General features: G+C 39.4%; 1 protein-coding gene across 1 annotated transcript; it reads left to right on the top strand.

Annotated features, from left to right (window-relative positions):
- Positions 1 to 3,712: 3,712 nt before the first annotated feature.
- Positions 3,713 to 25,782, top strand: hyal4 (hyaluronidase 4). The gene is made up of 4 exons (XM_069718730.1): positions 3,713 to 3,830; positions 18,362 to 19,351; positions 20,674 to 20,763; positions 21,932 to 25,782. Exons 2-4 carry the CDS (start codon positions 18,395 to 18,397, stop codon positions 22,439 to 22,441), a joined length of 1,557 nt encoding a protein of 518 aa, XP_069574831.1. The 5' UTR covers positions 3,713 to 3,830; positions 18,362 to 18,394; the 3' UTR covers positions 22,442 to 25,782.
- Positions 25,783 to 26,299: the final 517 nt, after the last annotated feature.

Below are 26,299 nucleotides of genomic sequence, written 5' to 3'. Positions count from 1 at the left end.
TATACAGCAAGGGACAAGAAGTAACATCAGAAAGTTTTAACTGAGTCAGTTTTTTTCAGTAATGATATATTTCTCCACGATGTCACATGAAATCCCATTTAAACACATGTTGTATTTCTTCCAACAGATGCAAATCTCTTTAAATGCTCTTTATTTGGATGACATATTTGCTTTGGAAACAAAGAGTTAAAAAGGGAAAATCCACGTGTATATTTAACAGAGGGACTCACAGGGATTGAGTTCACAGCAACTTTTGTCTTCTACTTGTAAATATGTGTGGCTAACCACTGGAATTTCAGCTTGGGCTGGGTAAAAGTGCCGGGTCCACATGTAGTGCCATTTAATTAGCGCAGTGACACTCCGCTGCACAGAGGAGCGATTATATAAATTAAAACATATATAAAGATGAATATTCTGGTTAAATGTCTTGTGCCACTTTTGAGACCTCCTTGATTTCCTGTTCCCTGCTGCTGCGTTGATTTTCTCAGGGTTGTTGGGTTTGTGTGGACTTGCCAGCAGACTGGCGGGTACAGTTTCCCATTTCCCATTTGACTGTTCAGCAAAATTAAAAGCATGGTGCTAAAGTCCACCAAACTGTGCCAAAAAGTCAGAGTCTTTGGTATATTTCAGGATAACTCATGAATCAATCTCACTAGTAAACTGTAAACCCAGGCCTCTGAGCTCAAACTGACAGAGGTGATAGGTAAATTGGTGATTCTGGGATTAGGCCAGAGCCTCCCACCATGTGCATAGACAATGGGTGCATTGTTATGTCATTCCTTGCATTCTACGACTGTAAGTTGCATACTATGTCTTTTTACTTTTAGTACATACTGCAGCTAACCTTAAAAAGTATGTAGTTTTGCATGTAGTATGTATACAATTGGGACATATTACTTCATCATAAAAATGCATCTTGAACTTTGATCCTCTTCGTCATATCCGTCCCAATTCGTACAGTGAAATTTGCTGTAAAAAGAAAAAAAAATGCAATTTGGAATGAGTGCCCTTCCTTTTTATGCCTCTTCTTCTTCTCCTCCTCCTGGTGGAGAATTAGCGCCACTTAATGTCTCAGCAGCTCAGTTGACGTGACACATCTTCCGCCGCACAGAAGATGTGCAAGAGCACACAAGAGCTTGAATAGAATGCTGGCCTGCATACTCATTGTAAACAATGAGTCTTCCAGACAAACAAGAGTTAGTTATGGAGTTCCACAAGGCTCAGTGTTAGGCCCAATACTTGTTACTTTGTACATTGATACATGCTTCCATTAGGAGATGTCATCAGGAAGCACTGCATAAACTTGCATTGTTATGCAGATGACACTCAGCTATATCTTTCTATAAAACCAGATGAAACTAATCAGTTAGTAAAATTTGAAGCCTGTCTAAAAGACATAAAGGCCTGGATGACCAAAAACGTCCTGCTTCTAAATTCAGACAAAATGGAAGTTATTGTACTTGGTCCGAAACACCTCAGAAACTCTTTCTGTAATCACTTAGTTACTCTAGATGACGTTGTCTTGGCCTCCAGCAAAACTGTGAGGAACCTTAGAATCATCTTTGATGAGGATTTGTCCTTTAGACACCATATAAAGCAAATCTCCAGAACTGCCTTCTTTCATCTACGTAATATTAACAAAGTCAGGAAAATCCTTCCTCAGCGTGATGCAGAAAAACTAATTTATGCATTCGTTACTTCTAGGCTAGATTATTGTAATTCCTTGTTGTTAGGATGTTCAAATTACTCATTAAAAAACCTTGCAGCTGATCCAAAATGCTGCAGCAAGAGTACTGACGGGATTTAGCGAGAGAGATCATATTTCTCCAGTTTTAGCTTCTCTTCACTGGCTTCCTGTGAAATCAAGAATATAATTAAACATTATATTGATGACTTACAAAGCTCTACATGACCAGGCTCCATCATATCTCAGAGATCTTATAGAACCATATAATCCTAGCAGAGCACTTTGCTCTCAGTACGCTGGTCTACTTGTGGTTCCTAGAGTTTACAGAAGTAGAATGGGAGGCGGAGCTTCAGTTTTCAGGCTCCTCCCCTGTGGAACCAACCAGCTCCCAGTTTGTGTTCGAAGGGCAGAAACCCTCTCTAGCTTTAAGATTAGACTCAAACCATTCTTTTTTGATAAAGCCTATAGTTAGGGCTGGCTCAGGTAGACCTGAACCAACCCTTAGTTATGCTGTTATAGGCCGAGGCTGCTGGGGGACCTCTTTACATGCTGATCTTCTTTTCTTTCCTCCTACTCTTTAACTGACTCATACCTCACCATCTTCTTCTCTCCCATAGCTTTCTCTTATTGTCTGTTGTCTCCATTCAGTTCCCTCACTCGTGTAGTTTCTGTTCTTTCTTTTCCAGATGTCCCGTCATGGAGCTGCATGTCTCTGCCCTGCGCTTGTCGTCTCCACCAACAGTTCTTCTCTTCTATCTCTATGCTGTCCTTTTCTCTCTCTGCTCTCCTCTCACCTCAACCGGTCGAGGCAGATGGCCACCCTCCTCTGATCCTGGTTCTGTCGGAGGTTTCTTCCTGTTAAGAGGAAGTTTTTCTTCCCTCTGTTGGAGGTTTTTCTCCCATAAAGAGGAGGTTTTTTTTTCCCCTCATCGCTTATGTGGGAATTGATGAATTGTTGGGTTTCTCTGTATAATATTGTAAAGTCTTGCTGTAAGGACTTTAATGTGTTAAGTGGCATGAAATAATCTATGTTGTGATTTGGCACTATATAAATAAAATTGAATTGAATTGAATTGAATTGAATTGAATTGAATTGAATTGAATTGAATTGAATTGAATTGAATTGAATTGAATTGAATTGAATTGAATTGAATTGAATTGAATTGAATTGAATTGAATTTAATTTAATTTAATTTAATTGAATACTGCAAAATATGACCAGATATAGGAGGACATCCTGGTACTTTTGGCATAATACTTTGTACGTACTACGTATTGGGACTTACTAAATCTTTTTTTTGGCATACTAAATAGTTTGGTAGTATGGCTATAGAATGCAGGGTCTGTCTCCCTCTGTCTCCTGCCTACTACGCCCACCTCACCTATATCCAGTTCTCCAATCACCCCCAGCATGCCCCCCCACTGTGCAATCAATAAGTCACAGTACTTATTCTGCAGCCTTACCAGAGAATAGATCAAGTCTTTACATCAAGTCTGCTTGAAGTTCTGATCTAGTGATCCTCCACTGTGTTTCTGTATTGAATATCTTTGATCTTGTTTGAAATAAAGGGAATCACTTTATTTCTGATTCCCTCGCCTGGACTTTTGTACTTTCTTTGAACCGTCGTAAGTGAAGTTTTCTCTTTACTGAACACTTGCCTCTGTCCTTCCTCCTGTTCAAACTTTGAAAAGTTAATGCTAAAACAAAATGAGTATATTTAACATTAATTTTTCAAGTTGAACACACAAACGCACAAACATACGCTGCTTGTTGACAATTGTGTTTATGTCTGTGTTCCAGACTGATTGAGGTGGATGAGCTGAGACTTTTCTTCCAGAGTGGATCAGACCTCAGAGGAGCTCAGCAGACTCCCAGGGATTTAAAACATCTCTCTCTCTCTCTCTCTCTTTACTTTGTTTCTATGCCTCTCTTCTCCCCCTCCCTTTCTGCTCTCTAATCGCTGTGTTGTGGTGGTGACGCTTTCTCCTCCCTCTCTTCTCTCTGGGCTGTATATAAGTGTGGATGGCTGGCTTGTATTTTAGACTAACGGAGGGAATGAATGCAGGCCCGTTGCACGTATGGCGCAGAGGGCCACCATGACCCCTGCTGTGACCCCTGAAGAAGAGACCCCAGCTTCTACAGGTGAGTTCTGGTTGCATGTTTTCACCATCTAACTCTTGAACGCTTTATTCTTTTTATCAGACTTTCTTTCAGTTTGACTTTCCTGCAGATTTAGTTTTTTCCAGAAGGAGGAAGATAATGTGTATTTTTAAATCCAGAGGGAGGCGGTAACTCCTGGGTGTTACAGCATGTCTTGAGTGTTTTGGGTAGTGCAGGAAGGAAAAGGAGGCGGGGGTGCCTTGTCATGCATGGAATGTTGGCTCATGCTTAACAAAACCCTCACAGTAGAGAAAGTTCTTCTCATTTAGAAATCAGATACAAAGCAGCCCATTTTTTTCAAGTCTCTGACTGATATTGTGTTCCATCAGGTAAAAGCTGTGCCTCAGTTATAACAGAGGAATTAAAAAGTCACATTCATGTTGAATTTCAATCATTTAGCAGATGCTTTACTCATAACGACTTACGTGGAGAAAAAAACCAACAACACCGGAGGTCACGGTTTTCGAGGAATGTCAGTGAGAGCGGTTGGATGGAAGTTCATCACAGCTGCCAATAAAAAGCTCTTCTCTATTTATGAGAGCTTGTTGTTTTTCAGTCTTGCCCTCCATGGAGCGACAGGGGGTCAAGTTGTCTGCGGTTAAAGATCAAAAGGTGGAGCTGGCAGTCTTGATCAGTTAACAGGATTTCAGGAATGTGCATTTGAAGCTCTGCAGTGAAATGAGTCAAGCAAAGTTAATCTGAATGATCCGCTACCTTCAGCTGTCTAATTCGGGAATTCTGGTGACCAAGGATAACCAGACAAATCTCTTCCAATTAAAAGATGCATGCATCATTAGCATACGCAGTGTACTGACATTTTATGATAAATATTGTAAAAGAAAATCACATCTGGTTTTATAGTTGATCCTAACATTGGATGATAAGGAGAAATCAGACTGAGATTATGTTTATTTCAGCTGCATTGTGTTGATCTCACAAGTTACAGCAGCAGAAGAAACTGGTGGAATATACAATAAGAGTGCCTGTTTTTTTTAAATATTTTTTTAAGAAATCTGAGAGAAACCTAACTGTTTTAAGTCATAAAACAAGGAAAATATTATGAATGAGATCCTTGTAGTGATTTTCAGTAGTTTTTAATATACTTTTTCCAGCTTGGATGATACAATATCATCAGAGGATTCAACTGCATATGTAACAGTGAGTGGTGGATGTATTCTTCAAGATCCTTGAAGTAAAAGTGGAATTACAGCAATTTGAAAATAGTGTCAACAGTGTCACAAGTCAAAGTCACATAAGTATTACCAGCAGGATGTATTAAAAGTATCAAATACAAGTCAATACACAGAAGGGTCATTTCAAAGTGTTTTAAATTATACTAAAATTCGGTTATCTCAATTATAAGGCAATGTTTATAGTTATTACCTCCTGCAATATAAAAACTGTTTTGGGTCTTCTGTTTTTTTTTTTTTCTGTTAGTTTTACTTATGGATAACACATACCAGCCACAATAACTGAAAAGTCTGTAATTTATTATAGTACGTTATATATTACAAGGGAAGCCTATGTTTTGTATGTACTATAAAGTCTTGTAACTGTACCTGTCAAATAAATTTAATGGAGTAAAAAGTTTCCACTGAGGTAGAATAATCTGAAGATACAATTTTGGGGAAATGGAAATATGAGGGCGGATCAAAAAGTTCAGAGACTGTTCCCGCTGTGTGCAAATGCAGCGCAGCACATTGATGTGCAGGGGGAAGCAGTGAGCCTCATGAGTAAGTATTCCAAGTTAATCAACATCAGCACCTGTGTTTCACAGGTTTTTGTGACGTGAGGTACGTGAACATTTATAATTTCAACATGGACCTGAATGTTAAGGGCAGAGCGCACATCAAATTCTGTGTCTGATTTTTAGGGGAACAGAAAGAAGTTGCAGGGAGTCAAATCTCACAAGTATTGCTGATGGAGAGCAACGATTGTGTTGTCCAGTTGAGTTTTCAATGTACTGTGAGCACATTGTCATGGTGGAGAACCCAAGTGACATCTGGGCCACAGCTCAGGTGGTTTGCACCACATGTTGTACCTCAGACGCCCCAGAACGTCATGAGTAGAACTCTGTGTTGACAGTCTGGCCCAGGGGGACGAGTTCACGGTGCACAACCCTGAGAAAATGAAAGAAAACCGACCTGGTTTTCACCTTGTCTGCTTTGTTTGGTCTTAGACAGTGATGTTCTGCCCAATAAAAATCCCACTGAAAACACCTCACCCAGGTAAATTGTTCAGTGAGTTTCCTGAAGGAAAGAGGAGAGAGATTTCCTTTGACACAAAATTAAACTCCTTGAAATTGCAAATACACACATACCACTGGTCACAAAAACTTGTGTGACACAGGTGTTGATGTTGATCAGTCTCTGAACTTTTTTTGATCCACCCTCGTACACGCATGCTTTTAAAATTCTTCAAAAATTACATATTGGACAATATATCAGAGAATATCTAACTCTAAAATATCGGCATTGGTATGTGACTCAAAAATCCTGTACTGCTCCAACTCTACATTGGATGTATATATAATACCAGAGGTGGGCATGATCCATCATAAAAAACTTTACGCTGAATTTATTTTTAACCCAGGGGGAGGTCCCTGTACTGGGGACCAGACTGTATCCTGCTACACAACCCACCGCTATTTTTAGAAGGCTGCTGAGCCTTAAGTGAAGACCCCACCTAGTACTACAGTGATTAAATGGGTGTAGCATTGTTATGCTTAATTACTTTAGCATCACATTTGGTAGAGCTGTTGCTGAGAAGTCTTAAAACAGGTTTAACGAGATCAAAGCTTGTTGACTCATTGTTTCAAGGCTGTTATTTACTCTCTATTTTACACTTTGGATTAGGCAGAAGTGAAAATGTAAATTTTTGCAAATGTTTTTCAAATCTTACTCTGGCCTGGTGATGGTTATGGAGGCTTGTTATATTTCAATATTCTCCCAAGTTAGACTCCAAATTTGTTTCTAAAATGCTTCACTAAAAACACGTATTAATAATAAAACATAAGATTTTCACATCCTTTAATTATTTTCTTCTGATTCGCACGTTCTCACCATCTTCTGGCCAACCAAACCAAACTAACAGGAATCTGCTGTATAGAGCTGACGTATTGAGACAAAAATTTTGGAAAAGAAATATCAGATCCTGAAAACAACATTGTTTTTCTGCCCCACTTTTACCATACTTTCATCTCCATGTTTGTCTTCTCTCTTTGGTTATCCATCTGTTTTCTCCATCTGACAAATCCACCCGAACTCGCCAATAGTCTTCGTCGTGGCATAGTGATTTCTGAAGCCCCAGTGCTCACCAGCCGCTGTGATTAGCTCTGGCTCCGCCGAGTGGAATGATTTTAGCTTTGGTGGTTCCTCTCCTCCTGCTTTTGTTTTAATGCTCTGATGTGAGGAACATGAATCATGACCACATTCAGTTACCAGGAACATTTGTTAAAATGCTTCACTCTTTGCTCTGGTTAGCATGGTTCAATTATCTTTGTGTATGACTCATGGAAAGTCCTGATGCAGAGTCATGTTTTTGAGTGTTGTGATTATGGAGGCGATGATGGAGGGGACAAGCTACAGTCCGATTTGGAAAGTTTTCAGGGTTCATGTAAAGTTGAACAATCACACAGGCACCTCTGTGTGCTGAGGCTGCTCTCAGTCTGATGAAATACTACATATGAACCCATTGGATAAACATTTTACAGTAATACATGATCATTAGGCTGAAGATAATGCACTTGTTGGACATCAACATGGTACTTGGATATCCTGTTTTAACTATAGGCAGATTATAAACTGTGGTACAGGCAGCAATTCTGACTACTTTTCACTCATGCTACAATAACATTATAAAATCCTTTTTGTAAATGCTAACAGAGGATTCTGATGAAGGAAACGTCAGTTGGTTCGTCCAACACTTTGGGTGAGAGCAAGATGTAGCTGCCTATGCTCATCCAAGTCTCATTAAAATTAAATGTGAATATTCATGAAGTCCACAGGATCAATCCTAATGAGTTTTATGAATCTCTTTGCTTTCCAGTGTGACACACATCTGCTGTGCTGGGAAGAATCACATCTAATTATTTGGTGTCCATGCACCAAAAGCTGGAATGTATAGATGAAGACTTAGCATGTGATCAAATTGCTGCTGTAAAAGAGCATCACATTTGCTAGAGGACCATGTATGATGTTTCCTGACACGTCCTGATGACGTTAATGTACATTACTGTTTTGATATGTGTTATACTGTAGCCTGTAAGCACTGCCATGAAGGACCACATTTCCATTTCCAAGATTTTCTCGATGGCGCATGTGCCTCAATGTTCTCTCAGTTCCTATCCTCATGTATAATGAATAAAAAAAGTTAGTTTTCTCAGTTGGGTCTGTGGACTCAGGACAGACCTATGTTGGGTTTTGAGTTCAGACATCAGGAGGGAGCTCAGGGTCAGCTGATTTAGTTTAAATTCAATTCAATTCAATTCAATTCAATTCAATTCAATTCAATTCAATTCAATTCAATTCAATTCAATTCAATTCAATTCAATTCAATTCAATTCAATTCAATTTTATTTATATAGCGCCAAATCACAACATAGATTATTTCATGCCACTTAACACATTAAAGTCCTTACAGCAAGACATTACAATATTATACAGAGAAACCAACAATTCATCAATTCCCACATGAGGGAAAAAAACCTCCTCTTTAAGGGAGAAAAACCTCCAACAGAGGGAAGAAAAACTCCCTCTTAACAGGAAGAAACCTCCGACAGAACCAGGCTCAGAGGAGGGTGGCCATCTGCCTCAACCGGTTGAGGTGAGAGGAGAGCAGAGAGAGAAAAGGACAGCATAGAGATAGAAGAGAAGAACTGTTGGTGGAGACGACAAGCGCAGGGCAGAGACATGCAGCTCCATGACGGGACATCTGGAAAAGAAAGAAGAGAAACTAAGCGAGCGAGGGAACTGAATGGAGACAACAGACAATAAGAGAAAGCTATGGGAGAGAAAAAGATGGTGAGGTATGAGTCAGTTAAAGAGTAGGAGGAAAGAAAAGAAGCTCAGCATGTAAGGAGGTCCTCCAGCAGCCTCGGCCTATAACAGCATAACTAAGGGTTGGTTCAGGTCTACCTGAGCCAGCCCTAACTATAGGCTTTATCAAGAAGGAACGTTTTGAGTCTAATCTTAAAGCTAGAGAGGGTTTCTGCCCCTCTAACACAAACTGGGAGCTGGTTGGTTCCACAGGGGAGGAGCCTGAAAACTGAAGCTCTGCCTCCCATTCTACTTCTGTAAACTCTAGGAACCACAAGTAGACCAGCGTACTGAGAGCAAAGTGCTCTGCTAGGATTATATGGTTCTATAAAATCTCTGAGATATGATGGAGCCTGGTCATGTAGGGCTTTGTAAATCATCAAGAGAATTTTAAATTCTATTATTGATTTAACAGGAAGCCAGTGAAGAGAAGCTAAAACTGGAGAAATATGATCTCTCTTGCTAAATCCCGTCAGTACTCTTGCTGCAGCATTTTGGATCAGCTGCAAGGTTGAGGAAGGATTTTCCTGATTGTATTAATATTACATAGATGAAAGAAGGCAGTTCTGGAGATTTGCTTTATATGGTGGCTAAAGGACAAATCCTCATCAAGGTTCCTCACAGTTTTGCTGGAGGCCAAGACAACGTCATCTAGAGTAACTAAGTGACTACAGAAAGAGTTTCTGAGGTGTTTCGGACCAAGTACAATAACTTCCATTTTGTCTGAATTTAGAAGCAGGAAGGTTTTGGTCATCCAGGCCTTTATATCTTTTAGACACGATTCAAATTTTACAAACTGATTAGTTTCATCTGGTTTTATAGAAATATATAGCTGAGTGTCATCTGCATAACAATGGAAGTTTATGCAGTGCTTCCTGATGACATCTAATGGAAGCATGTACAAAGTAAAAATTATTGGGCCTAACACTGAGCCTTGTGGAACTCCATAACTAACTTTTGCTTGTCTGGAAGATTCATTGTTAACATGGACAAACTGGAATCTATCTGATAAATAGGATTTGAACCAGTCTAATGCAGTTCCTTTAATCCTCGTAATGTCTTCTAATCTCTGTAATACGATTGTATGATCAATCGTATCAAAAGCAGCACTGAGGTCCAGAAGAACAAGTACAGAGACGAGTCCATTATCTGAGGCTAACAAAAGGTCGTTAGTAATTTTCACCAGTGCTGTTTCTGTGCTATGATGAACTCTAAAGCCTGACTGAAAATCTTCAAACAGATTATTCCTTTGTAAATGATCACAAAGTTGATTTGCAACAACTTTTTCAAGGATTTTAGAAATAAACGTCAGGTTGGAAATTTGACTGTAGTTTCCTGAAACAGCTGGATAAAGAGTCGGCTTTTTAAGTAAAGGTTTAATTACAGCCACTTTAAAAGCCTGCGGTACATAGCCGGTTACAATAGATAGGTTTATCTAATCTAATATGGACGTATTAATTAAAGGGAAGACTTCCTTAAAAAGTTTAGTTGGGATGGGATCTAACAGACAGCTAGAGGATCCAGATGAAGAAATAATTCTAGTTAACTCAGAGAGCTCAACAGGGGAGACATTTTCCAAGTTTACATCTGGTCCTACAGTTGCTTTCAGGGCTGCTGTGCTTAAGTTAAGAAGTTCAGGCTTCTGACCAGGATGCTGCCTAGCCACGTACCTAAGGAGGGAAAAAAAATTCTGAGCTCATTCCTCCTCCCCTGATGATGAACCCTTTAGATTTGAACAAAGCTGATCTCTAATTTTAGCCTCATGGATCAGTGACCCCTGACCTTTTTTTGGCATGTCAACTTTGGAAATAGGTTTCATGAGATGTGAGCAGTTCAAAGCTCCATATCAAGTTGCTATATTTAAAAAAAAAAGTGTGATAACACTATCTACTGATAACTAGAAAAAAAAGTTTTTAATAAACAGAAAAAAATAATTTTACGATGCAGAAACATGTTTTTTATGGTTTCATATCATATGAATGACCTTGTGACCCACAAGGTTAACTTTGAACTCCTTGATCACATCAGGTTGATTGCATTATGACTTTTTGTTCTACTTGCTTGCTGCATACTGTATTTTTTCCACATCATTTTATTATATTATTGCTAAGTGGTTCAACAAAACCATCGACAACACCTTGATTCTGGGACCTCTGGGACAAAATGATCAATCTGTTAGTTGAATATTAATCTAGAGGTTATTCAATAATTCATAGAATTAGTTTATGCATAATTCTGTATGTTTATTTATGTTTGTTGCAGCTTGTATTTAAACAGATCAAAAAAGAGAAGATCCAAAGTTCTGCTTCATATAGAAAAGTAAACTTTGCTGTCGGAACAAAGAGCACCATTGTTATTTGATGCTCTCTTTATGCAAACATTTCATTATGTGTAGGTTATTGGAAATACAGTCAAGAACAGCCAAATCTTATTTTTTTTACGTGCTGACGTTAACAAAAACTGCAGCAACAATTAAAAGAAATAAGCGAGGAAGATTAAGCATGACATGTCAACTGCTTCCTGAATCTGAATCTGAGTGAATAGTAATGTGACTTGTTGACGTCCGGTCGGTGTTTGGACATATTTATGTGACAGATGGCATGTGAGGGAATCTGTAATTTTGGCTCCAGCCCATCATACCTCCATCGGGGGTTCGGCTCGATTCCCAAACATCAAACCAAGGACCTGCTTCTTCCGCTCCTGGCATCTCTGAATGTGCACAGACTGTGCTCCTCTTTCCATCCTCTCAGAAATGCCTCCATCAAACTGTCGGTTGCAGTTACTCCTGAGGTCTTTCGTTATAAGATTCCCTCGTGTTCATGAAGTAAATGGTATAAAATTAGCTCCTTTGAGGTTATTGAGGATTTTCAACATTGTACAGTAACACTTTGAGCCATTCAAAGAGAAAAAAAAAGTCTTTCCTCCAATCTTTGTGTAAACCTGTAGCTTCAGTTCAGTTCAGTTGTATTTATACATTGACAAATCACCTCAGAGAGCTTAACACAAAGGAAAGTCCTTACAACAGAACAGAACATTTTCGAGAGGAAACAAACAATTCAACGATTATATACATGAGATAAGAGGTCACAAACTGATCAGCTGTGAAGTTACAGAAGACTACAAGTATGGTATGCAATCATTCCTCCAGAACAACCCTCTAAACTTCAGACACAGGCAACTGCGGTTCAAATTCACCCCAATTTTCCAACAGACACTAAAAATTAAGACGGTCTCTCTCTTTCTTGTGTTTTGTTGAATGAGTGGAGGCATTCCACAAGAACCACATACATCAACAAATTCTTATCTTAATCTATGCCAGATCGACCTGCGGCTCCAAACTACTTCTGATAAATAATTCATTTTGACACAAAGCCAAACTTTAAACATAAAATCCAGTGTGTATAATCGGAGGCTTCTCTTTCTGTCTTTTACTTTGATAAGAACCACGAGGCGCAGCATATAAAGGCTCGGTTCAGTTCAGACTTTAAGGTGGACCCAGAGTCTTTGTGCATATGAGAACCAAATTAACACAAGTTTATTTTTAGACACAAGTTTTATCTTAAAGAAACCTGAGGTCATTTGTTAATCATGTAAATAGATGGATTGTGTTCCGATTTAATTTATCATTTACATGATTGGACCCCTTAAGCCTTTAACATATTTATAAAATACTGGTCTCAGTAGAGGGAACTCCTGGGCGGAAATGGTTAATCAAATTTAGAATGAAAAGGATCATTCGTTGCGTGATGGGTGTAACACACACCGAATCACTGTCAAAGTATGATTGAAAAGCAAAGCACTTGTGACATCTTTTCTCAGCCCAACAATCACCACTGACTTCTTTTATCCATGACCACTACCTTTCCCCAACCTTAACAAAGTAGTTTTAATTTCAGTAACCAAATCTAATCAACCCATAGAGGTGGCAGATCAGGGAAAACACTTTCGTGAAGGTTATACAAGTTTTTTTGGAAGACATTGGCAACCAAGTTTACCAATGTAAAAGCCATTATATGGCTCAGTATTATCAGTGTCCTAAAATCAACAAAACATCACTTGCAGAATCAAACACTTTTTCCAAGATCTTTGGAAAACTTCCATGCTTTGACAAACCAATAATTAAAGCTTAAATCTTTACAGATGTGCACAGTCCATGTGACAAGTGATGTAATCTATGATGGTATTCACAAACAAGTATCAAAAGGTACGGATCTATAACACCTTGATTTTCAAGGAAGTCTCAGATTTGAGCACAACTCAGAGATTTCAAGCTCAAACGGAAAACCCACTAAAAGAATAATCACACACATTCCTCTGGTCAAATCATGTCTGCTCTCTGCTAGGCTTCAGATGGAAGTGATTTCAGCTCGAACTGAGAGCCATTCATTCAAACATTTACTGTAACACTGCTTTGAAATATGATCTGCTATCACTGAGTGCAGCAATGAAATTAATTCCAAACCTACAGTGAGAAACTGGCAAGAATGCAAAGAGGGGGAAAATACTTTGATTCCAAACCGACAACTCAGCCGGGAAAATTCCTGTTCAATTCCAATTTCTCAAGGACGCTATTTCCGAATACCAAGCTTAACTTCACATAAAATAATGACTGAATAATAGTTGTAGATGTTTCATTTAACTACCTATCCTACAATACTACATTATATGTATTCAATTCAATTCAATTCAATTCAATTCAATTCAATTCAATTCAATTCAATTCAATTCAATTCAATTCAATTCAATTCAATTCAATTCAATTCAATTCAATTCAATTCAATTCAATTTATACAGCGCCAAATCACAACATAGGTTATTTCATGGCACTTAACACATTAAAGTCCTTACAGCAAGACTTTACAATATTATACAGAGAAACCCAACAATTCATCAATTCCCACATAAACTAGGAGGGTAAAAACTTATTTTTAAGGGAGAAAAACCTCCAACAGAGGGAAGGAAAAACTCCCTCTTAACAGGAAGAAACCTCCGACAGAACCAGGCTCAGAGGAGGGTGGCCATCTGCCTCGACCGGTTGGGGTGAGAGGAGAGCAGAGAGAGAAAAGGACAGCATAGAGATAGAAGAGAAGAACTGTTGGTGGAGACGACAAGCTACCAAGCGACAAGGGACCGGCTGACTAAGCCTGCAGCCCTGGACAGCTGTGCACCCCCTCCCTGAGAAGCTCCTACGGCTAGCTGGTTATTTAGCATGGTGCACAGCCGCGATTCCCCCCCCCCCCCCCCCCCCCCCCCCCCCCCCCCCCCCCCCCCCCCCCCCCCCCCCCCCCCCCCCCCCCCCCCCCCCCCCCGACCCTAATTTTATGACCCTGGCCTCCAGAGCCCTGACTACACTACATTTATTACAGGTAGCATTATCATTAAGGGAGGCAGGGTCGTAACTAAACATGTCACACACCGAGCAGGAAAAACAAGAAGAGGTGGAGGGAGAGAGGGAAGCCATTGCTAACTGCTAAGCTAGCAGTACCAAAACACCAAGTTAGTGAACGTTGGTCAAAGATTTAACAGTAGAATTGCTCAAGAAGAGCAAGCGTGAGTTTTAACTTGAGATTAGAAAAAGTGTGGAGAGAGTTAAGATACATATAATTCAGGAAAAGAAGCTGAAATAGCAGAGAAGTAACACCAGTCACAATGGTTGTAGACAGGAAGTGACGTAATACTGTCAGCGCATTCGTTGATTTGTGAAAGAAGAACTACTCTGAGAATCGTCAACCTGCAAGTTGATTTATTATAACAATTGGAGAGTCAAAAGTCATCCTGTACAGGGAAACCTCTCAGTTCGTGAGCAGCACACACTTAAGCTCGCTGAACATTGATCCAGAGAAGAGTAGCCATCTTACTGTTATACAGAATTTTATATGAAAATGTGCTGTTATCTGTTTGGTCCAAAAAACTGTTGGAAAGGGGCCGTGGTTTAGACATGGCCGTGGTTTAGACATGGCCCTCTCTTGTTGGTGCACAGGCTAGTCCCAGCCTCTCGGCACACGATCTCAGCCATTCCTGTGAGACAGCGCCCGAGGTGGGAGGAAACCTGCTGAGTTTGTTGTGCACTTGTTTTTCTGGCCTTGGTGTCATGTAACTGAGCATCATGTTCTAACTGACAACCGCCATGTCTTTGTTATCATGTGCGCGTATGCGTCCTTCCTGATGACTTCAGATCTTTGGGTATGGTGACCTGTTCCTCTTTACCAGTAACATGCACACACACGAACATTGCAGGCAGTAATACAGCTTATGCACACAGTCCATCATTCTGATCCTTTATGATGTATAAACCTGAAGTTGCACAGTAGTACAAGGGTATAAGAAACAGTATATTTTATACAGTCTAACAATACGCTCACTGTAACGTCAAACGAGATCCTTTGACTCCTCTGTCCGCAGGTTTGATGACAATACTTTTTGTAAGTATGTATTCTAATCATTGGAAGTGGTAAACACATTACTGTCTGTGTTTACTGGTTTAGACTGAATGTTACCAGGTGACTGAAAACTAATTGTCTTTTTTACTACATTTAGCATCATCTATAAAATGTACACAAACATTTTTGATATAGGCAGGAGTTGTCCCATGCTCCTATGGTTTAGGTTGCACTTCAGTTGACAGTACTCTTCATGAAAATGTGTGACTGTGAAGTAAAAGGTGAAGGAGGGACGGCGAGTTTATTGTACAGTGAAGACAATATAAAAAGGCATTAATAGGATTTTAAAATAATAGAAGTGAAAACATAAACAGTGAAACTCTAACATAACATTTATCTGACTTATTCCTCAAGATAAGTATATGCTAACACTTCGGCGTAAACGTCCCGAGATCGTAGATTCGCCATGCTAATGCTTTAGCATTTAAAGTAAGACATTGTTGAAAAAATTATCCATTGATTGATTTAAACTAACGATTATTATCAATTACAATTACAGTGTTTGCAGCACAATGACAGTAGCTGGCAAGCTAATGGTTTATCACAAGTTTTTAAGAGAGTAGAATGTTACAAATTAACATGGCGTGTGATGAAGGAAACAACATCCAAAGTTCGAGAATAAACATTGTTCAAATACTTTTAAATGTTACATGAAATGAAAATAAAGTACACAGTACTTTATAAAAAAAAAAAAAAATCCTTTCATCCATCCCTTATCTCGTCCCACTTCATCCTGAACAGGGTTAAAAGGGGCAGGAGTCTATCCCAGCGGACGATTGGGGGAATGCAAATAATGCATGTCCAAATAATGTTATGATTGTTAAAAACTGCTATTATGGGTCAAACCCAGTGTTAAGATGCAACACGACTGGTGACGTAATAAGTAAACTTTTGAATTTCACTGAGAGTCACAAGGAAAGTCAACTGAAATGTCTGAGGTAGAGAATTCAGACACGTGATTGCTGTCTTTGTCCGCTGTCTGACTGGATGTTTGCTTCAGAAAGCTGTGTATGGGATGCAGAGACACAGCAAACACAGAACCTCGAGATCTTTGGCAGGGAAGCCTGTCATTATGGTCTGAGGCTTCAGCTCCGGTCAGAGGAGGACTAGATGTGGACAGGAAAGCTGCGATGTGTCCGGCTGAAGTCCTCGTTCCAATCCTTGGGTGTCAACTGACTTCCTCTCTGTATCCTTTGACCTTTGGGTGCCTGAGCTACAGGCCACAAACTAATTATGTCCTAAAAAAAAGTGAATTAAATCGTTTTAGCCTAAAAATAATAATAAAAAAAAAAAAGATAAAAGTTGCTGCAATAGTTGAATTTAGGATTCAAAAACAACAAGAACAAACAATAGAGGTTATAAATGCAGTGGAATTATAATTAGTACCGGCTTAATATCAGAAATTACTCATGAAAAATCTGATACGTATTGGTTGATTGATTCAATAGTCTATCAAAACTGTAATTTTTTTTATTTAAGTGATGGTTTCACATTCTGAGATTTGGGAATTTGCTGCTTTTCATTGTCTTCCTTTCAGTAAATCAGATATTTTGGACTGTTAGTCAGACAAAATGTAGTCCAAAGAAAAACAACTATAAAAAAAAAAAAAATGACCTGCAGATAAACTGATAAAAAAAAATAATAATAATTATAAAAATAATGGTTAGCCTTATAGCAGAAATATCAATGGCTAATTTCATGGATAATTTGTTTCTGCACAAAGGGCTGTAACTAATAATCATTATCGATTAATCTGTAAATGTATTGTGCAAATGTTTGATTTTTTTTTTTTTTTTTTTAAATGTCCTTCAGAGTTTTCTAGTTTTTGTTGTCCCCCTGGGCTCTTGATCTCAGTTTTACAATCATGATACAGAGAAAAACACCAATTTGTCACAAAGGAGAGCCAATGACTCAAGCAACTGATCTAGTTTTGCTTCTTTCTTTTCACCAATCATTTAATTTGATAATCATTTTTTTGGGAAAGAAATGCAGATGAACAAAAAAAATGAAACAGGCATCGACTTATAGAAAAACAGATAAAAGTTCAGAACTATGGGTAAAAAAAAAAAAGAATCCACCAGGAACCTGCACTGAAACAGTTTATATTAATACACTGAGTCGAACATTTAAAAAGTCACCACTAGATTGCAGCATAAGACAATGATTGGTTCTTAATAGTCTTCTTTAGGAGTCCAGTATACATGTTGTCCCTACAAAGAACAACTGAACAACCCATTGTGAGCATCACCATTTTCAAAATAAATAGAACTGCTTTACCATGAATAAAATATATTACAATTGAATTTGAATTTGGTTTTCAGTTGCACAATGGTCTTATTCAGTCGCTCATTTTATTTGAGGTGCAGCAGATCTGCAAAATGTATTTTCTACCTTATTCATGTTTTTCTTAAACAAAAAAATGTATGTAGGCATAACATATTAATCACTACAGTTACAGTGCAAATAGTTAAGTAACCACTAGATTGCAATTCGGGTACCCACAGCAGATTACATATGACGAAAACATAGTCCACCCAGACCCAAAAGAGACTAAAATCATCCAAAAGGGGCGAAAATCCCCACGACACAACTTGATGCTGCTTGGACTATTATATTCGGAGGCAAGATAAATTGTCTACAACAGTCACAGCTAGTGTAACACCGTGGTGGAATTTGACATAATATAATTCCGTCCCTTTTTCCCTTCAGTGGTGCATTGCCTTATCACCCTAAAGAACAAACCTGTTCAAAGGTTTACCATAAGATTGACATGGAGCTGATTTGGAACAAGCCTTACTATTCAAATACTTTACTGTATGTATGTATGTATGTATGTATGTATGTATGTATGTATGTATGTATATGAATATCTCACCTTAGATGGGTGAATAATCATCTAATCATATTTCTATTGACATTTTGTGAGACAAAAGAAATTTGTAAAATGCGCTTGGGGAAAGCTTCCATGTTAGAAATGGAAATAAAAAAACAACCTTTTTTTTTTTCTTTTCTTTTCTCCCTATCAATCTCTCCTCAGGATGATTGACAGCAGCAATTCCTGAACCCCAGAATGCCTGTGGTGCCAGTGGGTGGGGCATCCTCCTCCCAACACGTTGTACCTGTAGTCCTCACCTGCTCCTGGCTGCTTCTGTTTTTCCATGCCGCCTTTGGTCAGAAACCCGCCAAGCTGCCTCTGATTGGTCGGAAACCTTTCATCGCTGCCTGGAATGCCCCGCTGGACATGTGCACCATAAAGTACAATGTTACCACCAACCTTGACCACCTCTTCCACATCCATGGGAGCCCGCGTGCTGATTGGACGGGTCAGAACGTTACCATCTTCTACGCCAACCGGCTGGGCTACTACCCATACTACACCCCGCAGGGCAACGCCGTGCACGGTGGCCTGCCCCAGAATTGCAGCCTGGACGTGCACCTGCTGAAAGCCTACCAGGACATCAACCACTTCATCCCTGCAGAGGACTTCCGCGGGCTGGCCGTCATTGACTGGGAGTTCTGGAGGCCTCAGTGGAGCCGTAACTGGCATAAAAAGGACATTTACCGCCGCAAGTCAAGGGAGCTGACTATGAAGGCGTACATCAATGTGACTTCGGCACAGGTGGAGGAACTGGCGCGGCGGAGGTTTGAGAAAAGCGCCAGGGTGTTCATGCAGAGGACTATCCAGCTGGGGACGCGCCTTCGACCCAATGCCCTCTGGGGTTTCTACCTCTACCCTGACTGCCACAACTACAACTTGCATGAGCAGAACTACACTGGCTTCTGCCCCGTGCTGGAGAGGCTGAGGAATGACGACCTGGCGTGGCTGTGGAACAGCAGCACGGCGCTCTTTCCTTCCGTGGCTATCAGGAAAAGTCACACCGACAGCATCAGCAACCTGCACTTCTCCCAGCACAGGATCGGAGAGTCTCTCCGCATCGCCTCGCTCACGTCAAAGGAGTATGACCTTCCCAGCTACGTGTACCTGAGGCTGGGCTACCGAGACGAGGCCCTGGCCTTCCTCACCACAGTAAGGACAGAGTTGAACACAACAATGTAGCTGTTTTACTGTGTTTTCAGCACTAAGCACATCATTTCCATACATACTAACATTTCCACTACACCGATGCACAACAACGTGGGTACTTCCCTGCTCATACACACTCGAACACTGGAAACTAAACCTTTGGCCGGTTTGTCTAAACAGTGTGAATTTCATACATTTCATAATGACCTAAGCGGAAATAATTCCACCAAGTTCCACCATGCGCTGCTTAACTCTCAGTAATGACACTTCCAACTTTGATAGGAATTAAATGGTGATCACATGTTAGGATACTAACTTAAACAAACTGTATCAATTTGCCACAGCAATAACACACACATCTGCTTATTGCCTGCAGACTAAAATAAGTCTTTAACAGGAGCTATGATTCTTTGTTAACTGAAGTTATGGACATTTTCACTGCAGTGGTGTAAGACGGGCCTGCTGCTTTAATCTGAGTCTGACAGGTAAAATGCTGCCCCTCCTCCTTTAGCGTGACCAGTGATTATGTAAAACGTTTATGACAACACAATAACATCAAGATGGATAATTCATCATTTCTAGTAATTAGAAGTTTCAAACAACACGATCAAAACAGGGAATAACTGTCAAATACATCAACACTACTTCCTCAGAAAGATAATATGGAGGAAAAAGAAAAGGCTTAAAAATGGTAACACGGCACAATAAGTCACATATTGTATTCAATCTTCCATTTGCAACAATAGCTCAGGTAATTAGCCACAATTACAGTGTGAGTATCCATGGCATTAGCATACAGTAAGTCCAGAGTTTTATTGTTCCGTGTGGGGCAGTTAACATACTGGTGCAAAGTTGGCAGTACTTTATCCAGACTGGTTAAAGTCTCCAGTAACTGCCAAAAATGCACCAGGATGCTGAGTCTGCAGTTTAGACACAGTGGAGTGGATGGTGTCCACTGCTGCCTCTGCATCAGCTGATGGAGGAACGTACACAGCGATAACTAGTGGAGATACACAGAAAATCAGATAAAGAAAACTGATCTGCTGATTCAGCAAGTAGTTTTAGAAATAAGCTTTGAAATGTCGAGGTAAAAGTATCTTACTTATCAAAGTGAGATACATTTTATCTGTGGTCACATTTAATGCATTTAACTGTCTATATTCCTGCATAGATGTTAAACTGGTATGTTTTCACAAACTCATTTCATTCATAAGCATCTGCTAAAACCCTAAAGGACCATTTCCTTTAAGTTTTGGGTGACAGAGGTAGAAAGAATAAATGTTTATGTGTGTCAGTGATGGTTGTACCTGTGTGTTTTCTTGCAGAAAGACTTGATCCACACCATCGGGGAGAGCGCTGCCCTGGGAGCTGCGGGATTCGTCATCTGGGGAGACCTGAACCTTACCTCGTCCAGGGTAGGTCGCCTCTGCCCCCCGACACTCTGTCGGCTAACAATTCCTGTTACACAAAGAAAATGTACCTACTATTCATGTGTGTTATTGTAGCGGAAGATCCATTTGCTCTTGTATAAGTATTATACACATGTTTGTTTCACACAATCTGAGGTCAACCATCATAATCTTGGCTTTAGTATATCTGTTACTTTCAGATTGGACGAGTTAAAGCAGCCTTAATTTATTATTGTTGTCCACAAGGGGGAGACAAACTGCTCATCGAGGTATAAGAGTCACAGCATGATGTTGGCTTCCTGTCTCCACATCCTGTAGACATGGAGCAACATGATCATCTAGCCCAGTCACATAGAAACATTTTTTATATTACACATTAATTGAAAACTTTCATAATACAATATAATAAATGATCAAGATGAGCAGGTAGCTGAAAGATCATCTTCTTGTTGTTAACATTCAGCTGGTTTTAGGAAAGGAAATTAAATTTATGCACTCAGTTTTTCAATCTACATTGGTTATCGTACAATTTATTTGCAACAGAAAATGTGCTTTAAAGGAAATGCAATGCAGACTGTAAATGTTAACTAATGTGTTGTTTTACACCATCTTGCAGTATAATATCTGCAGAGCTCCTCAGGGGTCATGTGGTGAAAAACAAAAAAGTATTATATTAATTAGGTTAGAATACATAAGGAACAGATTAGCAAACCAAACAGAATGAATTACAGACATGCAACTGTCCGTGTTGCTTGTTTACAGATCAATTCCCACATAATCTCACCTAAATATTTTGTTTTGTACCAAATGACACCTTTGGTGGCTTCCTAACTTTTGTATGATTATGTTTAGGCACTGGAAACCTGTGGTTAAGGTTAAGGAAAGATCATGGTCATGTTTAATACAGAACTGAGGTTAACATGCCATGAAACCAAAACTAGGTTCTAAAATAGGCTAAAAAAAACAACCCAGAGCTACAAGGTGTGGAAATAAGGACTTTAATTCATCTGGTGGACTCAAACACAACTTAAATAGGATGATGATGTTTTTCTATAATGCTGGATGTGGGAGTAGGCAGATGTTTGCCATCAATCACTTTTGAGGAAAGATGTGCTTCCAGCTATCTTAAAGTAACCAGTAAATCAATGAATGAATATCATACTTTTTTTCACAGCACAACTGCACCGTGGTGAAGTCCTTCGTGAGCCACCGCCTGGGTAAGTACATCACCAACGTGACACGGGCCGCCGAAGTCTGCAGCGACCTCATGTGCCAGAGCAATGGCCGCTGCGTTCGCCGGGACCCTCACGCCCACCATTACCTCCACCTGAGTGCCGACAGCTACCGGATCCATCCCTCTGGTGACGGGGACTTTGTCGTGACCGGGTGGCACTCGCAGCATGAACTGCAAATGCTGACTGAACGGTTTCGCTGCCACTGCTACGAAGGCCACGAGGGCGAACGCTGCGACAGCATCAATAAAGTGAGGGAGGACGATGGGCCGTGGAGGGAGGACAGAGAGGATGATGATGAGCAGGAGAGGAAGAGGACAGAGTGGGAGGACGAGCAGGGTGAACGTTTGGAGGGAGGGAAGAGTGCGGCGTCACCATTGGGCTGCAGTCGCCAACTGATGCTATTGATGCTCCTGTTGAACTTATCACTAGTAAAGACGGTAATGGTATGATTAAGGCTTACAGAAGGAGTCAATTAAGATGCAGCTGCTGAAAGATGCTACTTTTCAACACAATAGTCACTATGATGTTTTGATTCAAGATTGATTTTAACTGTGGGTGTTACTATTATGTGAGTGTATGCGCCATCAGCACGACAAAGATAATGCTCCTAAATCAATGGCTACAGCTACGGCTAGCATGAACATAATGGCTGGATGATTTAAGGAAAAAAAATAATAATTTAGTCTGAATATTAGGCTATCATCACTTAATGTTGATTTGTAAAATAACACCAAAAGTTCATGGTTAGTTCCCAGAATTCAGTGTGATTCTATAAACTGCTTTTTTTTACTCCGACCAATGGTCCAAAAACCAAAAGTATGGAAGAAAATTTCCTTGTAAATGTGACATCCTGATCTTGTAATTATGAGATCTTTTTTTACTATAATTACAGGTAAATTTCTTCCAGTTTGTCAATCAAAAATCAAAACTTTCATCAAAGATTTTTTTCTGTTGATTGACTAAAGCAGCTTAAAAATGAAAAGTGCTTGTCCCAGACCTAGTTTGGCAAATAACTCCACCATTAAATAATACATTATTCCATTTACAATTTAAATTTAAATTTAATTGCAAATTTTGGACAGAACCAGGCTAGATGATAATTTATCCACTTTCTAGTCTTCATGCTAAGTGTAGCTAACTGGCTGCTCAATGTAGCTTTGTGTTTGAGTGGAGTAATACTTGTTTCCTCTGACTCTTATTTAGAACATCCAGCGCACTAAAATAGAAACATTTTTGAATGTCAGTGTGAATCAGAAACAGAGCGTTTTTCTCTGGCAGCTGCTCTGTTTAAAATGTAGCAAATGGGTAAAACATGTCACTTCCTTTTCTTTTCGAGGGGTGAAATGGCACTTTACACAACACAGAGGTTTGGCATTTTAACAGACCAGGATGATTGTTTAGTTTGTTTTGGAGCCAAGCTTTTCAATGAATACCAAAGGGTGCTAACAGTACCACAGAGCCATATGAAAATAATCACTAAGATGTGGTATTGGTGCGTTTAAAAACATCCTTTACTTTTCTTAAAAGAAGTAAGTTTACGTCGGATGGCATGTAACTTGTTGATGTTGTCAACAAAAAGCTGTTATTTCACTAGATACTACACATAAAATACATATTTTTTTGTACTGTAGCTTATATTATACCCTTGAAGTACAGTTTGTCAGGAAGTGACACATATGGTATCCTGGTCTGACGCAGCACATACATGTGAAGGTGCTCATGATTTCAAAATATATTGTAACTGAATGTTTTAATTGGGTTTATTACCCTACAAAAGAGAACCAAGTCTGTTTTTGTAAAAAAAAAAGAAAAAAAGAAAATCATTTAAAAAAAATTTGTCTGTTAATGACTTTTTAAAGACTGATAATATAGCTCAGTTTGGAGGAATCAAATCAACACTTTGGGTTTAAAATTTTACTTCATCTCAATTGGGCTGACAAACAGCTACTGTCTCTGAAGCTGATATAGAGTACTGTGGGTATGACAAAACACTGAACAGCATGTAAAGGATGGCACATACTGTATCTGACTCAGATAGACTTGGTGTTCTGCGGTTCTTTGAGGCTTAGTTCTTGCCAGTTTGTGGTTGGGTAACAGGTTAGAGTCCATACATAATGCTGTTGCAATTTTGTTTTGATGCCTCGAGTTAGTTTTAAACTTTTGATATTGTCTTTTTCTTTGTCTCGGTTGACTTTTATCTGGACCATTCCAACATTAATCCTACGAAGCATCTAACTACATTAGTTGACAAGACGATCTCCTCTCTGTGTTCATTGTGTTTGCTCAGTTATCACAAAACTCAATGTATTGAAGTCAGATGGTTAGACTGTCATTAATTCAAGCACTTTTAGAAGTTCATTAAAGCAACCAGCTACATTAGAACGTAAGCAATAAAAAAAAGTGAATTTTCTGAGCAGGTATCATTGCTGATCTTCTCCCCGGCTCTAGATGTTCTGATCCCATTTGCTGGCACTAAATCTTTGAAAGTTTGGGAATTCAGACATGCCAAAACATTTTCATCATCGTCTTCGAAAGAAAAACTGTTGTTATCATGACTTTAGTCTTCTTTATCAGTGCCAAAACTATTTTGAGTCAAAGTTCAGTTTTGTTAAACATTGACCACAAGCTTCATGAGAAATCAACATACATTACAACACTCACACAGCTTCCCGTGGAACTTGTGGTCATGGACTGCTCTACACCGAATTTGTGTGCTTTTCTGTGTTTGGTATCAAAGACCTGTTGTAAGAAATATAGGACTTTGGTATGAGAAACCAGACATCTCGCCTCCTACCAACACTCAAAGTTTATTTTCTTGTAACCACTAGTGAAAATGTGTCTTCAGCTCCTCTTACACCTTCTACAGCAAGTCTGTTTCCACTTGTCTTTGCATCGACTTTGTGTTCTGTACAATCATATCCATCTGTCCATCATAAGCAAGTTAGTCCAGAGGGTCTTGCTCCTGGGAGAGCCAGAGGTCAAATGAGATATACTGTACAATCCCTGGGATCGTCTGCCAGCTTGACATGGCCCCAAAAAATTAACACTAGGAGACCTTCTGAACAGATGACCAAACCAGCTTAACTGGCTCCTTTCGATGTGAAGAAACACCGGCTCTACGACAAGCTTCCTCTGGATGTCTCGGCTCCTTACCTTGTCTCTAAGGATGAGTCCAGTCACCCTACTGAGGCTCCTTGTCATGTTTCAGTCACTACCTCTAGCTTATGACCCTATTGGTCAGGGCTGCATGTAGATCAGCTGATAAATCTACAGCTTTGAGTCAGCTCCTTCTTTACCGCAACAGTCTACGTAAACTGCCTGTTAATCTCTCTCAATATACTTGCACTATTTCTAAACTACACTTTGCATTCAGCCTGAATAAACAGCATTGTTTTTTTGTGGCAGCTGGCACATGATGATGTCAAAACAATGTGCAGAAAAAAGGCTGCAGTGAAACTGACAGAAAACAGCCTAACTTTTCCAACCGAAACTGAGCACAGACCAGCAACCTAGAGCAAATTACATCAAACTAATTGCAACCTCAAACCTGGTTTGTTTCTTGTAATTTCTTAGTTATTTGATGTAGCATATGTCGTGGATCTCTCAAACTGACCTTAAGAAGAAGTTCAGGCCTGAAGAGAGTCACTACACTCATCATGATGCAGTAACTTTCCTTACTGTATCTTATTGTTTCAATTTTAAGATTGTAAACCATGTATGCAACAATGACTATGCAAATGTTATATGAATGTAAATGCACTGCTAATAAAGACTTTTCTTCAGTACTGTGTTACTTCCTCTTTTTTTTCTTATGTTTTGCAGCCTCAAATGCCATTTATGAGGCTTTAAACTTTTAGTCTTCTTCAAAATGTAAATTCCAAGGAGTCTTAAAAAAAAGAGTAACTTTAATCTTTCCATATAATTTATGAAACTGTAACCTGTCTACTGGTTTCTGTCTAAATGCAAGAAGCATAAAAAGAGGAAGAAGTACAAATAGAGAGATCACAATCAATGCATTGTCACCAACGGTAACAAATTAAAAAACATCACCCATTCAAAGACCTGAGAATGTATCTACAGAGGAAAACAAGTCAAATGCAGATACTGGTTTAAAGTATTTTACAGCAGTATCTGCATTTGACTTGGAACTAGGTGATGGCCCAGACAAGACACACATCATTGCAGATATCACTTAAAATGAGAAACATGTAATCATGATAGCGATGGGTCAGATATAGACTGTGTGGCAGCATAAACAATTCAGTTTATGCTGAATTTATGCAAGCAGATCACGACAGGAACAGTTA

This window comes from Brachyistius frenatus, unplaced genomic scaffold (genome assembly GCF_029030835.1).
Source record: "Brachyistius frenatus isolate BFR_SWC_R1_liver_20210118 unplaced genomic scaffold, ASM2903083v1 Contig_197, whole genome shotgun sequence".
NCBI lineage: Eukaryota > Metazoa > Chordata > Actinopteri > Embiotocidae > Brachyistius > Brachyistius frenatus.
This window is presented reverse-complemented; position numbering and strand designations above follow the sequence as displayed.